Source organism: Tasmannia lanceolata, unplaced genomic scaffold (genome assembly GCF_043159265.1).
Source record: "Tasmannia lanceolata isolate RefF3 unplaced genomic scaffold, GAP_Taslan_0.1 ptg000011l, whole genome shotgun sequence".
NCBI lineage: Eukaryota > Viridiplantae > Streptophyta > Magnoliopsida > Canellales > Winteraceae > Tasmannia > Tasmannia lanceolata.
This window is the reverse complement of record NW_027518688.1, coordinates 11,243,403-11,259,823: the sequence shown is the minus strand read 5'-3', so window position 1 is coordinate 11,259,823 and position 16,421 is coordinate 11,243,403. Positions and strand designations below refer to the sequence as shown.

The 16,421-nt window shown below is 47.2% G+C and overlaps 1 protein-coding gene across 1 annotated transcript in view; it reads right to left on the bottom strand.

Annotated features, from left to right (window-relative positions):
• Positions 1-341: 341 nt before the first annotated feature.
• The window catches only part of LOC143886430 (filament-like plant protein 4), a 57,124-nt gene continuing 41,044 nt past the window's right edge, over positions 342-16,421 (bottom strand). Inside the window, exon 6 of the mRNA XM_077390397.1 lies at positions 342-1,544. Within this exon, the coding sequence (XP_077246512.1) occupies positions 1,095-1,544 (450 nt within the window). The 3' untranslated portion in view covers positions 342-1,094. The remainder of the gene's footprint in view (positions 1,545-16,421) is intronic.

Below are 16,421 nucleotides of genomic sequence, written 5' to 3'. Positions count from 1 at the left end.
GAAGACTTTGTCCCCATGCTACCGTTGTACCTTTCTCTTGGGTTTCAATAAATCCTTATCTTTTTTTAGAAAAACAAATGCGTGAACAGTAATTGTACTTTTTACTATGTTCAAGTCCCATCTGATTAATTGTGCATCTTGGGTTTCAACGGCCCCACACCATTTAGCTGTGTCCCAAACATTTAAAGTCGGATCTAAAAGATCCGTTGGACCGTCCATGTGGGTAGACCCAACACACATCTCATAGGTGCATCCAGACGAAGAAGATGAACATACTGACATTATGTGCCTCTTGAAGCATGGAGAACTTGCCCAACAAACACAAACAATTACACTTCTCATCCGCGAAATAACTACAAGAAACAATTCCATAAATTTAGTAATACATCAGCGGATGTGTTAAAAGTACAGTTAACTACAAAAACACATGAAATGGGATCAAAACACCCATCTAACATTTACAGCCAGCTAAATACAATACGAGAATCAGAGAATTCTGTTCAAGGTGGTGATCTTACCAGCCAAAACATTTATTTATAAAGCACACATCCTTGAGTGAGGAACTCCCACCAAAACCCCCTTCAAAACACCACCTCATATCTACTTTAATCCCTTCATGATTGTAGAAAAGTCCCTTCTATTGAAGTTCTGGAATACAGACAGATGAGATCTTACAGATACTACGCAACAACTGCACTCTGGTGAAAGACTCCTTGTTCCAAATGGGAAGGCTTTATATGCAAGTGAACTGTACACCAACCCCAACTGTTTTAATCCCACAAATTCTGTCTTTCATACCAAATACTGAGCTCTAATTTGAAAGCCAACATCTCAGCTGCCTTCAATTCTCAGTAAGTCTACCTTAAAGATGAGCCAAAGCATCAACCAAGGCAAAACTTCAAACACCATTGAGCATCACAAACAACCATTTCAATTCTTTGGAATATCACTATCAATTTGTTAGAGACGGGCATGAATTTCCCACATTACCCCAAGAGCAGAAGTGAGAAATCACGATCAGTGGATGCTCTTCGACCACCTAAACTTCAGCAATTTATTTAGATTTGTCAACTGAAGTGTTGACAAATTTTCACTTAATGGATGCTCTTTCCCCTTGCAAAGAATCTGCTAAAACCACGTTGATGCTTCTCAGGGGTTGGGATAGATGACGAAGAAGAAGACGATGACTTGGTAGACCTGGGTTTCTGGCGCTTTGAGCTAATAGGAGTTGAGATTGGGCTTGCATCGGTGTCAGATGGACTCATGTGAGCATTGTACATATCTAAAGGAGACTCCCCGCCAGTTCTGATGGCAGAACCAATATTCTCCTGCTGGGCCTGGTCAGAGTCTTGAATGCTTTGTGGATTTAAGGAACTTGGACTTGGTTCCCTCTCCAAGAAATCTTCACTCATTTTATCCCTCTCTCTGTATGGAGAACTATTGAGGTCTGTTGGAGAACGCATTGCTTTTAATTGCCTGCCAAGAAGAAATATGGTCTCCTGGCACTCTGCCAGTTTCTCGGCTGCTGCTGTTATCTCTCTCTCCTAAGATGCCAAAGTAAAACAATACTTCATATGCAAAAATTCCATTGGGTAGTCATAAATGTGCATATCATAGTTTCAGCTACCATTATGAAGAGATTAATGATGAGGATTATAGTATACAATCACCATGAAAATAAATTAACTGTCTACCGAGGATTGAAATTTCAACTTCGGTTTCGGTTTCGGCCTCAGCCTAAAACAAAATTTCGGTGGAAATTTTGGAGGCAACTTCGGTTTCAGTGGAAATTTCGGTGAAAATCTTATAATTTCGGTATTTTGGCCGAAATTTAAAACCATGTCATCTACTAGGTAAACAGCTATTCATGGCCGCAAATAATGTAATTGGATGATAAAGGTACACCTGAACAAAATAAGTACTGAAATTTGATACTTGTACAGAAATAGATACATGAAAACCTATAGGGCACGACTGGCAGCCAGGAATTTGTTTTGAAGATAAATTGGCAGTCTCGTAGTAGAAATAAGGGTGAAGATGCTAAAAATCAGGAAAGGAAATCCAGAAATGGGGCGTCTGCCGTGATGAGATGCGGCTAAAATGGGGAAAAGGTTGACCAGATTTTGAGCAGAGATTTTTGTTTCCTCATTTTTGGCCCCCATCCCATTGTGAGAGACATCCATTCCTGATTTTTAGCAACACTTGGAATCTACCAATTTGTCATGAAGACAAATTCCTGGTGGCCAGACGTGCCCATAATCTATCTACTTCAATGAAGAAGCACACTTCAATCCATACAGAGGAGTGACCTCCAGTGAGGGCCGTTGCCTATGCATTTTGCCTGCTAGGCTCAAGATGGATCCAGGGAGGAGGGCTAGGCCTTTTCACTACTATGCTTATGATGGATGATGAAAGCAATTACGGAGGTGAAGATCGCTAAACTTATCCATGAGTTCCTTTCGAAATGAAGGAAAATATCGAGGAAATCATTTCCCTTGCTAAGCCAATTTCATTTAACAGAATGAATGGTCCTACCAAAAAGCATTATGCTGCCAACAACTATTCACTTCTGAATAAAAACAAATGGATACGATGGAATAGCATTAACATGTAACTGCAATGCATAACACAAAAGAAGCCTGATTGGGTGGCGTCACCCAAGGTTCAAGATATTGCTATTACTCGGCATATTAGCAGAAGTGAAAATTAATATGTATCACCCATATTGGTGATGTTTTTTTTTTTTTTGAAAGATAACAGATTTTATTGCTAAAAAGACATCTACAAGACATCTGCACAATACGCGAATGGGGCAAGGCGTTCCAAAAAAGGAATACAAAAGATACCCGATCAGTAATCCCACCAAAAATCAATCTAGGAACCCAACTCCACTTCTGTTGAACTGGACTGGCTGATAATCAGGTCTGCCTTTTCTGTTTCTTATTTAGGCCCTGTTCGTTTGGGATTGTTGAAGCACCAATTGCAATTATACCGACTGATTATTGCAATCAGCTATTATATATAAAAAATCTATTATAAGAAAATTGCCTTCTGCTGCATCATTTCTCAACTGATTATGGATACATAATAAGTTGGAAGGGCACTACCTTATTCTGTTTGGAAGCTACAGAGATTTCGTATGATCTTGCAAAAGAACATACGAGATCTTTTCTAGGATTTCATTTCCGCCATTACAGCCTTTTCTACAACATTTTCTTTGAGATCTGCTCTGGAAACCAGAGATAAAAAGGAAACGAAAGCTAGGGTTTAAGAGAGAGAGGGAGAGAGGGAGGGGCGTAGGAAACGAGAGCTAGGGTTTGAGAGAGAGAGAGAGAGAGAGAGGGGGGGGGGGGACGAGAGTTAGGGTTTGAAGGAAACAAAAGCTAGGGTTTAAGAGAGAGAGAGAGAGAGAGAGAGATGCGGGAAATGAGAGTTAGGGTTTGAAGGGGAACTCAATTTTGCACAAAAAAAAAAAACACCGGGGTATTGACTTCATTTTAAAATTTTATCGGGGTAAAGTTGGAAAAGTAGTTGGAACTATCGAAATATCGGCCTTCAACAGCGCATAATCTCGCGTAATCGCCGAATTTGGTGATTATTCTTGTAGCCTTTTCTCTTATTTTTAATAATCGGTTATGCTTTATAATTGGTTATTCATCTTTACCAGCCGAACACCTTTTCTGAAATAATCGATAATACGGCGTAATCGATTGATGATAATCCCAAACGAACAGGGCCTTGGCCAGTTTGTCTGCTTGTTCATAAGTAATCTCAACATATGCTGAAATTCTGGATTTAAATCGAAACAGATGTCTCTAATTTAAGCAATAACACCTGCTAGTTTTCAAGGACCCATTGATTTTTTTGTCATCCATGCAACAACATTTGAAGAATCACCTTTGATGACTAGGGGACCATTCATGGAATTAGTATACAATATCAATTCACAAGGAAAAACTCTTCCTTCTACGTCATTGGAGTCACAGGCACCACACCACCGGACAAGAAAAAAGTCAACACTGTGCATCCGTGTCACAAAATATACTTTCAATACCCGCACGACTGCGATTACCTTTATAACTCCCATCAAAATTAAACTTGATACATCCAATAGGGGGAAGAAACCACTTTGGACCCATTCAGAATGAATTTTTTTAATAGAGATTAGAGAGATCCCTAGGGTGGCTCAGCTTCTAGACACACTTCAAAAGTGTTACATCAAGAAAGTGGGAAAGGATAAACGGGTTTGGATCTGGAATACCTCGGAAGAATTTACTGTCAAATAGTTCTACCATCAGATGGAACCTCTCCTTGGACCTTTGCGTCTAGCCAAAGTGTTGAGCATCCCAGCACCGCCTAGGGTTTGCACTTTCGGTTGGACCACTTTTCTTGACATAATCCCGACAGTTGATCATTTACGCTCAGCCATTCGCCATATGCTGATCATAGACCATTGTACGCTGTTCATAGAGGCAGGGGAATAAGTGGATCACATGTGTAATCCATTGCAAACTAGCAAGGGAAGTGTGGGGTAAAATTTTTGTCAGATTCGGTTTCGATTGGTTGTTTCCATCCAAACTTGTTGACCTCTTGGAATGTTGGTCCCTAGCATGGTTTTAAATTTCGGCCGAAATCCGAAATTTCTCCAAATCAGATTTCGGATTTCGGTTGGGACCGAAAACGAAATTTCGGAAATTTCTCAAAATCCAAAATTTTAGATTTACTTCGAGAAATTGAATTTTAAAAATAAAATATAAATATATATATATATAGCATTTTTCCGAAATTTCAGTAATTTTGGCCGAAATTTCCGAAATAATAAAATAATGTTTTTTTATTTAGCGGATTTCGGCCGAAATTTCGGTTTCAGCCAGGCCAAAACCGAAAGTGAAATTTAAATCCATGGTCCCTGGTTCCTTGGCAAATGGAAAGATTCTTTAGAATGTGTCGCTTGTACCTACGATGGGATGGAGATTCTAGGGAGAGTCTAGAGTTGTTTGATTATCTCCCCCCTTGAACTTGATGTAGCGTCGGGATTCGTCAAGCTTCTCCTTGTCAGATTACTGTGATTTGTTTGTCTTTCTTTATCTGTTATGTATTGATCTTCTCGGTTGCAGTTTTCAAGCTTTTTTTCTTAATAAAATCATCACCATTAAAAAAAACAGAAACCACTATGGAATAGCTCTATTTTCCCAAAAAAAAAATATTTCTCCCATTATAATTGTAGAAAAATCGAGAAATACCTTCTTGACAACGATTAACCGCAATGTGCAACAATACACCGAAAGAACGATGTAAAGAAACACAATCATACAGGAAACACAAGATTTATGTGGTTCAGCACTGCCTACGTCCACAGGGGAAGATTTTCACTATTTCGTACTAGGGTTACAAACACTCTTCTGCTTGGCCAAGAAAACACAAAAGATAATCCTAATCCCGTAACCCTAATATGTAACTTATACATCAACTCCACTACATGGAGAAATTTACCGAAATACCCTTTAGTGAATAATCTAAAAATTAGCTCAACCCGCGCGTGCGTCACGTACATTAGTCCATCAAGGTTTTGTATAATGCCAAAATACAATACATCTACATAACAATAATACTCCAATTTCTCAAAATGTCTCACATACTTTAGTTGGTGAAATTCTTGTCATGTCTGCCACCAAGATTGAGTTTTATTTTGATTTCTAGCATTATCCTACTTCCCGGTTGCCTCATGCAGTTATTTGTCTTCTTCCATGTATGTCAAATCAATACATAAAAGTACCAGACCCCAAAGTACTTTTCTTGATCTACCAAAAGGTCCTCAACCCCGATGTAGAATAATATTCATGACTAATCATTGAAACACCATAACCGATGATCAAAAGGGCAACTCGCCATAAGATGGCTCGCCATATTCTTGACTAATATTCATGACTAATGCTTCAAGAAAGTTTGAAGCATTAGATGATGGGCCGCCATAACCGATGATCAAAAGGGCATGTTAGACCTAAAATCGGTAACAGGTACGACAGTGACGTAAGAGCTGAGCTGGATGACCAGAGGAGCTGAGTCCTGAGGGACCGGAGCGAAGGAGAGCGAAGTGGCTGAGAACGAGTCCTGCTATGAGGGCTGAGTCCTGCACAGGGCAAGTGAGGTCAGAAGACCAGACCGGGTTTTACTCCGGACAGGCCCTTCGACACTCAAGTCAGTATGAGCAGGAGTGAAGGGGAGATGTCTAAGAGTTTTTAGGGAGAGAAGGGATTTTTCATTACCCATTGGTTTGAGCTTTGATCCCCTATTTATAGGGAAAATCTGGTGAGGTGTCCTGGACAGGTGTCCAGGACAGGTGGCGGCCTGTGAGAGGCTGCAGCTCACCTACTCTAGGACAGGTGGCGGCCTGTGAGAGGCTGCAGCTCACCTACTCTGGGACAGGTGGCGGCCTGTGAGAGGCTGCAGCTCACCTACTCTGGGACAGGTGGCGGCCTGTGAGAGGCTGGTGTTTTCACACCCCATCAGTTGCCCCCCAGTTTTCCAAGTCATTGAGAGACTTGGGAAAGTGTGATCACTCGTTATTCGGGATGGGCAGACGTTGTTTGAACGTGAATCGGAGAATTCATTCTGGAGATCCAGTCCGGAGTCCGGAGTTCGGAGCCCGGAGTTCGGAGTTCGGAGTCCGGAGCTCGGAGTCCGGAGTACGGCTTCAACCGGACTGGCTTTTGGCGCGGTATAGGACGCGTCATATTCAGTCCGGAGTTCGGAGTTCGGAGTCCGGAGCTCGGAGTCCGGAGTACGGCTTCAACCGGACTGGCTTTTGGCACGGTATAGGACGCGTCATATTCAGTCCGGAGTTCGGAGTTCGGAGTTCGGAGCTCGGAGTCCGGAGTACGGCTTCAACCGGACTGGCTTTTGGCACGGTATAGGACGCGTCATATTCAGTCCGGAGTTCGGAGTCCGGAGTCCGGAGTACGGCTTCAACCGGACTGGCTTTTGTCGTTTTGTTGAAACGCGTTATATCCAGTTCGGCTTTTACCGGACTGATTTTTGTCGTCTTGCGGCCAGTCCGGTTCGGACCGGACTGATTTTTGTCGTTTTGTTGAAACGCGTTATATCCAGTTCGGCTTTTACCGGACTGATTTTTGTCGTCTTGCGGCCAGTCCGGTTCGGACCAGACTGATTTTTGTCGTTTTGTTGAAACGCGTTATATCCAGTTCGGCTTTTACCGGACTGATTTTTGTCGTCTTGCGGCCAGTCCGGTTCGAACCGGACTGATTTTTGTCGTTTTGTTGAAACGCGTTATATCCAGTTCGGCTTTTACCGGACTGATTTTTGTCGTCTTGCGGCCAGTCCGGTTCGGACCGGACTGATTTTTGTCGTTTTGTTGAAACGCGTTATATCGAGTTCGGCTTTTACCGGACTGATTTTTGTCGTCTTGCGGCCAGTCCAGTTCGGACCGGACTGATTTTTGTCGTTTTGTTGAAACGCGTTATATCCAGTTCGGCTTTAAAGATCCAGTACGGAGTGCGGAGCACGGAGTGGAGATGTGAATTTTCATGCGCGTAGGAACACGCGCGTGCTTGATCGTATTATTGAGTGGGAGAATGTGTCCGCCATAAATATGGGTCCGCCATAAATATGGGACACGTGGCGCCATTCGAGTGTCCTCGAGATGCGTGCGTCGCATTTATTGCCCCACCGCCTCTGAAAAGCTATAAAAGGAGGTTTACCCCCTTTCATTTTTTTACTTTTTACTTTTCATCTTTTCTTCTATTCTTGCTCTGGGAGCTTCGACTTCTCAGTTCTCAGTTCGCAGTTCGCAGTGGGAGTTGCGCAAGGACTTGACGAGCTCTACTCACCGGTATTCCTCTCAGCCCTTCTCTTTACTGCATGTCTGATAGTAATTCGAGTTCCGAGTCCGGTACGGAGTCCTCCACTAGCAGTAGTTCAGAATTTAGGCCGCCGCAGGAGCCTGTAATGGCTAGGACGTCCGCTAGGATAGATCTTGTAGATAGCGACGACGGAGGGGACAGGGATGAGGTGTTTTTAGACTTGAACGTCACTCCACTCCCCACTGGTAGTCTCCCCCGAGCAGAAGGGAGTGTTGAAAGTGACGTTGCTGAGGCGTCTACAACATTCCTTCCTGGCCAGGCGGTGGAGGTGATCGCTAGAGCGCGGATGGATGCCAACCCAAAATACAACCTGCGAGCTCTAGTTGAGGAGAACTACCTCACCAGGTCCATGCTGGGGGACATTAGGGATAAGTACTGCGTGCCTCCAAGATTTGAACTGAGGGCAGCTATAGAGGGAGACAGAGCTTGTAACGAGAGCCGGGATCTCTGTATCTATGAGGAGTCGATGAGGGCGGGACTCTGATATCCTTTGCACCCATTTTTCGCAGCGGTGCTTCGATACTACGGACTGGCCCCAGCTCAAGTAGCTCCGAACTCATGGAGACTACTGACTGGGTTCTTGTATCTCGTCCACGGCCGGTTAGAGAGGAGCGTGAGCTTGTCGCTATTCCGTGCTTGTGCACATCTGAAGAGGCATAAGGAAGGGGGCTGGATCTACATCAGCCAGCGCCCTGAGCTAAAAATCATTACCGGCATCCCCTCGTCAATACATTCATGGAAGAATAGGTTCTTCTACGTCGAGGATAAGGAGGCCAGTGAGCCCTGGCCTGTCCCTCTAGTGTGGGACACTCCGGATACTTCCAAATTAAGTCGAAAGCCGCTCCTCGAGAGTGAGAACAGAGAGACTTTCGCCTTGATGCGGAAGGAGATTGAGCAATCAGGCCTTATCCGCTGTGCAGAGTTCTCAGGAGAGGAGATGCTAGTTGGACTGGGCGTGAGTGCCGCAACTCCAGAACGTATGTAGCTAGACCTGTCTTTAGAATTTGTTTATTTTTTATATGCTTGCTTCTGACTGCTCGCTTGTCTTCCAGAAATGAAGAAACAATCGACCGTTGAGAAGATAAGACAGGGAGCCCAGCCACGGGCACAGGAGGGTGCTGCACAGGCACAACAGGAGCGCCAGAAGAGAAAGGCGACTGTATTGGCGAGTCCGGCCCCATCACAAGGCACTCCTCCACCCCCATCTCAGAGGGCCAAGACTACGGTGAAGCTAATAGGCCCCTTTGCTCAGGGTGGTGGCTCTTTTAAGTCCGGTGGTGCTTCTACTGGAACCGGCTTTGGAGCCCGTCCTCCTACGGGACTAAATGAGAACGTTTTTCGGCCCAATTGGGCTGTTCTGAAGGATGATACTGCCCTAGGCGAGAGCCGGGTAGCAGCAGAGATCATGAGCAAGTGTCTGCTGCGGAAGGACAAGCAACAGGTCCTTCGCGAGCTGCCAGCTACAGGAGAGGAGGCTGTGTTATCCTCAGCTTACCAGGTAAGGAAGAGGTGATCAGTTTGCTAACTTTCTGCCCATTTCTTCCTTTGACCATACTGATGCCTGTTTCTGTCTGCAGATCTTGCTCTACTATAATGATCTCAAGGAGAAGAGTAAGAAGTTCTCCGACGCCATCACCACATCTGAAGAGGTGAACGGAAAGCTGGCTGCTGAGGTCCAAGAGCTTCAGACGAGCATCGGGCGAGTACAGGAGGAGAAGAAGCTATTGATGGAGGATCTGGCCTCAGAGAAGAAGAAACTGGTCAAGGCTGCCGAAGCCATGGAGGCCCAAAGAGGAAGAGCCAAAGAGAGGCAGCAGACGGCAGTGAAGGAGGCCACAGAGGCAAAGGAGGCTGAACTTTTTCAGCCTGTCGAGCGAGGCTTACAGTCTTGGATACTACGACTGCCTCCAGGAGCTCCAGGCCTGCAATCCAAACTTAGTGATGGAGAATATGACTCTTCCTGCCAGGCCAAAGATTACTGATGAGGAGCCAGATGCTCCTGCTGATGCTCCTGCTGACATCACCTCTCCTCCAGCCTCTTTAAAATGAATTTTGTAATGGCCCTCGAGGCCCCACATATTCTGATCAATGAAATCACATTTGTCCTTCTGTCTCTGATATTTCTCAACTGAGTGATTTGCTCGACTTGTCTTTTTAATTTTGATAACCTGGGACTGAGGCTGTTGATAGCCGAAATTGTGACGAGCTGGACTTCCAGCAAGTACCCAAGTTTAGGAACTGGGTTTCCAGATGCAAACACCCAAGCTTAAGAACTGGGTTTCCAGAGAGTACCCAAGTTTTGTGAACTGGGTTTCCAGTGAGTACCCAAGTTTTGTGAACTGGGTTTCCAGAGAGTACCCAAGTTTTGTGAACTGGGTTTCCAGAGAGTACCCAAGTTTTGTGAACTGGGTTTCCAGTGAGTACCCAAGTTTTGTGAACTGGGTTTCCAGATACAAACACCCAAGTTTAAGAACTGGGTTTCCAGAGAGTACCCAAGTTTAAGAACTGGGTTTCCAGTGAGTACCCAAGTTTTGTGAACTGGGTTTCCAGAGAGTACCCAAGTTTTGTGAACTGGGTTTCCAGTGAGTACCCAAGTTTAAGAACTGGGTTTCCAGTGAGTACCCAAGTTTTGTGAACTGGGTTTCCAGTGAGTACCCAAGTTTAAGAACTGGGTTTCCAGTGAGTACCCAACTTTTGTGAACTGGGTTTCCAGAGAGTAAGAGTGAAACAAAGTCTGCAAAAAGATTATTTATTTATAACAACAAATTTACAAATTTACAAAGTCACCTTTTTATGCCGGACATTTTGTCTATTGATAATATCTCCTGAGATTTATGGAGTTCCATGCGTGAGGTAATAAGTGCTCCTCCAGTGTCTCTAGCTTGTAGCTTCCTGGCCGGATAACTTCTTTCACTCGATATGGCCCTTCCCAAGTCGGGGAGAGTTTCCCGACTTTCGTCGGTTGGGAGACGGCTGCCTTTCTCAGGACCAAATCTCCTGTCCTGAATTCTCTGGGGCGAATCTTGGAGTTGTGATAATTTGATACCCTCTGCTTATAAGCGGCGACCCGGATTCGAGATTCTTCCCGGATTTCTTCTAGTAAGTCGAGATTGGCACGGAGCCCGTCGCCGTTAAGCTGCTCGTTGAAGTTGGTGATTCTGGGAGACGGAGAGCCTATATCGACTGGTATCACAGCCTCAGTACCAAAGGAGAGGTTGAACGGCGATTCACCAGTCGTTGTGCGAGGAGTAGTGCGGTAAGCCCACAGAACGTGATAGAGCTCATCTGCCCATCGGCCAGCTTTTTCATCCAGCCTCTTCTTTATCCCCTGAAGCAGGATTCTATTAGTTACTTCCGTTTGCCCATTGGTCTGGGGGTGAGCAACCGAAGTGAATCTCTGTTCAATCTTTAGGTCCGAGCAGAACTTTCGAAAGTTCCGGCAGTCGAACTGTTTGCCGTTGTCTGTGATTAAGGCACGGGGAATCCCAAATCTACAGACTACTGCTTTCCAGAAGAAGTTCTGCACATTCTGCTCAGTGATCTGGGCTAGAGGTTCTGCCTCCACCCACTTAGTGAAATAGTCGATCGCTACTACCACGAACATGCGCTTTCCAGAAGCCGGTGGGAAAGGGCCCAGGATGTCCATCCCCCATACTGCGAAGGGGAGCGGACTAATAATTGGAGCCATTGCTACGGCGGGCTGGTGGATGGTAGGAGAGAACTTCTGACACCTCTCACACCTTTTAACCAGACCCAGTGCATCCTGTCTGATGGTAGGCCAATACAGTCCTCTGAGCAGCACCTTTATTGCCAGGGCTTTGCCCCCCAGATGTTCTCCGCAAATTCCTTCATGAGTCTCCTGTAGTGCATACGCGGCGTCGCTCGGCCTCAGACACTTCAGATATGGGAGAGTATATGACCTTTTGTATAGATTGTCACCACTGAGGGAAAATCGGGCAGCTCTCTGTATCACCTTACGAGCTTCCTTCTTATCCTCCGGGAGTCTAGCATCGCGCAGATAACCCATGATCTCATCCATCCAGCACGGCTCATCTTCCACCTGCATGACTTCCATGGCTTTACTGTCGATGCTGGACCTTTGTAGAAATTCCATGTGTATGCTTCCGAGAGTAGTATATCCAGAGGCAGCCAGTTTTGACAGCACGTCCGCTTTGGCATTTTCTGTTCTTGGTACTCTGATGACCTCGAAACTTGCAAACCGGCTGGAAAGTTGGCGAACCTTGGCGAGGTATTTAATCATACGCTCGTCTCGGGCTTCGTAGACCCCTTGGATCTGGTTTGCTACCAGCTGCGAGTCGCAGTATGCTTTTAATTTTTGGGCGCCGGTCTGAATTGCTAGGCTCATTCCGGCAAGGAGGGCTTCGTATTCTGCCTCATTGTTTGATGCACGGAATCCGAATCTCAGGACGTAATCCGCAGTGAACTCATCAGGCCCAGTGAGGATGAGGCCGGCTCCACAGCCGTTTTTATTTGAAGATCCGTCGACATATACTTCCCAAGTCGGTGTGCTGGTTATGGAGTCCTGCTCGGCTGACGGTGGCCTAATTTCTGTCTGAATTTCTTCTGCTATACGCTCTTCAGGGACTGCTTTCTCTACAACTGGGAGCTGCGCTGCTTCAGGGTCGGCGACCGGCTGGGGGATAGTGCACTCGGCTACAAAATCTGCCAGCACTTGGGCCTTGATAGCTGGCCTGGGTGCGTACTGAATATCGAACTCGCTTAGCTCTACGGCCCATTTCACAAGTCGCCCGGAGATATCTGGTCGATGGAGAACTTGTCGAAGTGGCTGATCAGTCAAGACCTTTACAGTGTGAGCTTGGAAGTACGGCCTTAACTTCCTGGCGGCCATTACCAGCGCGTAAGCCAATTTCTCGACCCGCTGGTACCTTGTTTCTGCGTCGTGAAGAACCTTGCTGACATAGTAAATAGGTTTTTGCTGGCGGTGCTCTTCACGGACGAGGACAGCTGCCAGAGCCGTGGAGCTGATGGAGAGATACAAAAATAGCTCCTCGCCCGGCTCCGGCTTTGTTAATAATGGCGGAGAGGACAGATACCTTTTCAGCTCTTCGAATGCGATTTGGCATTCTTCCGTCCAGGGCGCAGTCTTGAGTCCCTTGACCGCGCTGAAAAAGGGCAGGCATCTCTCCGCTGATTTGGAGATAAAGCGACCCAACGCCGCTATCATTCCCGTGAGCCGCTGGACTTCCCTGATGGTTTTTGGAGCAGTAAGCTCCATCACGGCTCTGATCTTTTCTGGGTTTGCTTCTATCCCTCGCTGGCTCACCATGAATCCTAAGAACTTCCCCGAGCTGACACCAAAGGTGCACTTGGTGGGGTTAAGTTTCATGTTGTGCTTCTTCAGGACCTGGAATGTTTCTCTGAGATCAGACGCATGGTCCTGCGCACTCCGACTTTTGACCAGCATATCGTCCACATAGACTTCCATGTTACGGCCGATCTGGTTCTGAAAAAGTCTGTTCACAAGCCTTTGGTAAGTAGCTCCGGCGTTTTGAGGCCGAAGGGCATAACTCGGTAGCAGTAAGTCCCCTGATCTGTGACGAAGGAGGTCTTTGGTATATCCGACTCGTACATCCTGATCTGATTATATCCGGAGAAGGCGTCCATGAAGCTCAACAGTTCATGACCCGCTGTGGCGTCAATGAGTTGGTCGATCTTCAGGAGTGGATAGCTGTCCTTAGGACAAGCCTTGTTCAGATCGGTGAAGTCAACGCAGGTCCTCCATTTTCCATTAGTCTTCTTGACTAGGACTACGTTTGCCAACCAGTCCCGGTATCGAATCTCGCGAATGAAGTCAGCCTTCAGAAGCCTCTCCACTTCTTCTTTTATTGCCTGCCGCCTTTCGAAAGCGAAATGTCGTCTCTTCTGCTTCACCGGTCTACTGGTTGAATCAACACCCAGCCTGTGTGTGCTGATCTCTGGATCAATGCCGGGCATATCGGCAGGAACCCATGCAAAGACATCTGCATTGTCCTGGAGAAGATTGGTGAGCTGGTGCTGAATGCTGCTGCTGAGGGAGGAACCGATCAGAGCGAATTTCTCACTGTCCTCCGGGCACAGTGGGATGGAGAGGAGGTCTTCAGCAGGTTGAGTCCCTCTGAGCTCGTCCCTTACATCGAGCAGTTCAATTGGCAGTGATTCCACTGCATTTTTGCCTTTGAGTGCCATTGCGTAGCACTCTCTGGATTAAGGCTGATCTCCTCGAACTTCTCCCACACCATTGGGGGTTATGAACTTCATTTTTTGGTGGTAGGCCGAGGCTACTGCACGGATGAGGTTCTGGCCAGGCCGTCCCAAGATAGCATTATAGACCGAAGTGGCCCTTACTACCAGAAAGTTGACCATGGCGAAAGCTTGACAAGGTGGGTCTCCGACAAGAACAGGGAGCTCGATCTGCCCCACCACTTTCACGACCTCTCCGGAGAAGCCAAATAAATCTGAGTTCGCCGGCTTCAGACGGTCGTCGCCTATCATCATTTTCTCGAAGGCGTGGTAGTATAGAATGTCCGCTGAACTCCCATTGTCTACGAGGATTTTCTTCACCTCCCAGTTGGCAACGAGCATGGTTAAAACCAGTGCATCGTCGTGGGGCAGGATAAGATTATCCAGATCTGCATCTGAGAAGGAGATCTCATTCTCCGTTCTCGTCTTTTTGCTGGTTGTGTGCACGGCGTTAACTCGCCGTGCATATGCTTTGCGAGCGGTAGAGGAGGTGCCCCCAGCGGCAGGCCCACCCATAATTGTACCGATGACCCCCTTTGGCTGAGATTGGGGTGCCTCAGGCTGCGCATTGGCCGGCTGAGGGGTTTTGTCCCGAGCAGGGGGCTGCTGTGATCTCCGAGGGCTGCGGCCCTGGGGGCTCTTTCCTCTGCGCTCTTGGTTGCGGCTGTCAGTTCGGATATACTTTTTCAAATAGCCCCGGCTGATGAGTTGCTCAATTTCCTCCTTGAGTTGCCAACAATCATCTGTGTCATGGCCGTGGTCCTTGTGGAACCTACAGTACTTTGAAGGATCTCTCCTGTTTCCCTTGGAGATCATTCTAGCAGGTCACTTCACGAACTCCTCTTCGCTGATCGCCGCCAGTATGTGCTTTCTGGAGGTGTTGAGAGGCGTGAAGTTTTTTTCTCTTCTCTGAGGAGGCGGAGACTTCTCTCTCCTGGGAGGTTTATCATCCCTGCGCTGCTTAGGGAGATTCTTCTCTTCAGAGGTTATCCTCCGATTTGAATTAAGAGCTGTCAGTGTTTCTTCCACCGTTATGTACTCTTCTGCACCGGCCATGAGATCTGCCAGTGAGTGCGGATTTTGTCGGGCTACGGCCCGACGGAAGTCATAAGATCTGGCACCCGCGAGGAGCGCATTCATAGCTGCTGAGGGATCTAGATTGGGCACCTGAAGTGCCTCCCTGTTGAAGCGGCGGACGAACACTTTCAGAAGCTCATTGTCGTCTTGTCGCAAGGCCATCAGGGAAGCTGTTGTTTTCCTTGGCCTGCGGCTGCTCATGAAGTGGCGGACAAGATCCTCTCCAAAATCATCAAAATTGCTGATGGAGTTCGGTTTGATCCTGGAATACCAGTCTCTTGCCGCGCCAGTTAGCGTCGTTGGAAATGCTCTGCAAAGAAAGCCATCGGAAGCTCCGTGGAGGAGCATCATTGTTCTGAATGTCTCCAAGTGGTCCACGGGATCTGTAGTGCCGTCATACTGAGGGACGGCGGGCATTTTAAACCCTCTGGGTGCTGGGGCACCCAGAACATCATCAGTGAACGGCGTCTTGCTTGAGAACGCCCTGGAGACGGGCCGGCTCTGGTCCTTCGCCAGTTCTTCTATCCGATGATCCATCTCCTCCATTCTCTGTAGTAGTGGATCCGTCCTGTGGTCCAAGGACCTGATCCTTTCCACAGACTGGCTCGCCGCGGAGCCGGATTGGCTCTCCCGACTCATACGACGAGGTCGACGTTTCGCTGGTGGCGCACGATCTTCATGAGCTTGGCGCCTCTGTGCGGAATGGGACCGCGACCTTTCACGATGATGAGGCTCTGTTTGGGCATGCCTCGTCGTGGGGTGAGGGACTTGTCTGGTGGAATGATGAGTTCGGCCCTCACCATGGTGTGATGACTCTCCCCTGCGGACACCTGGCCTTTCCTGGCCAAGCCGCGGGGCCTCTGGAGGAGGTTGAGGGGGCACTTGAAGTAGTTGCTGGTACTGCCCGACGAGGGCTGTCATCTGCTGAAATAGAGCTTGAATTTGCTCTGGGGTGGGCAAGGGATTCAGATGTTCTGAGCGAGCCGGGCTCTGCTCTGCTGTAGCAGAAGCTGCTACTACTAGTGATGCAATTCGCTCGCTCCGGGTCCTGCGGGGTAGCGCGGTTTGGGTAGTCCGCGCCCGCGCAGTAGGCATCCGCGTACTCTTGCGTCCTGCCATTTTTGTGAGTGGGATGTGTAAGGACAGCTTTTAGTTCTGGGGTCCCACGGATGGCGCCAATCTGTTAGACCTAAAATCGCTAAC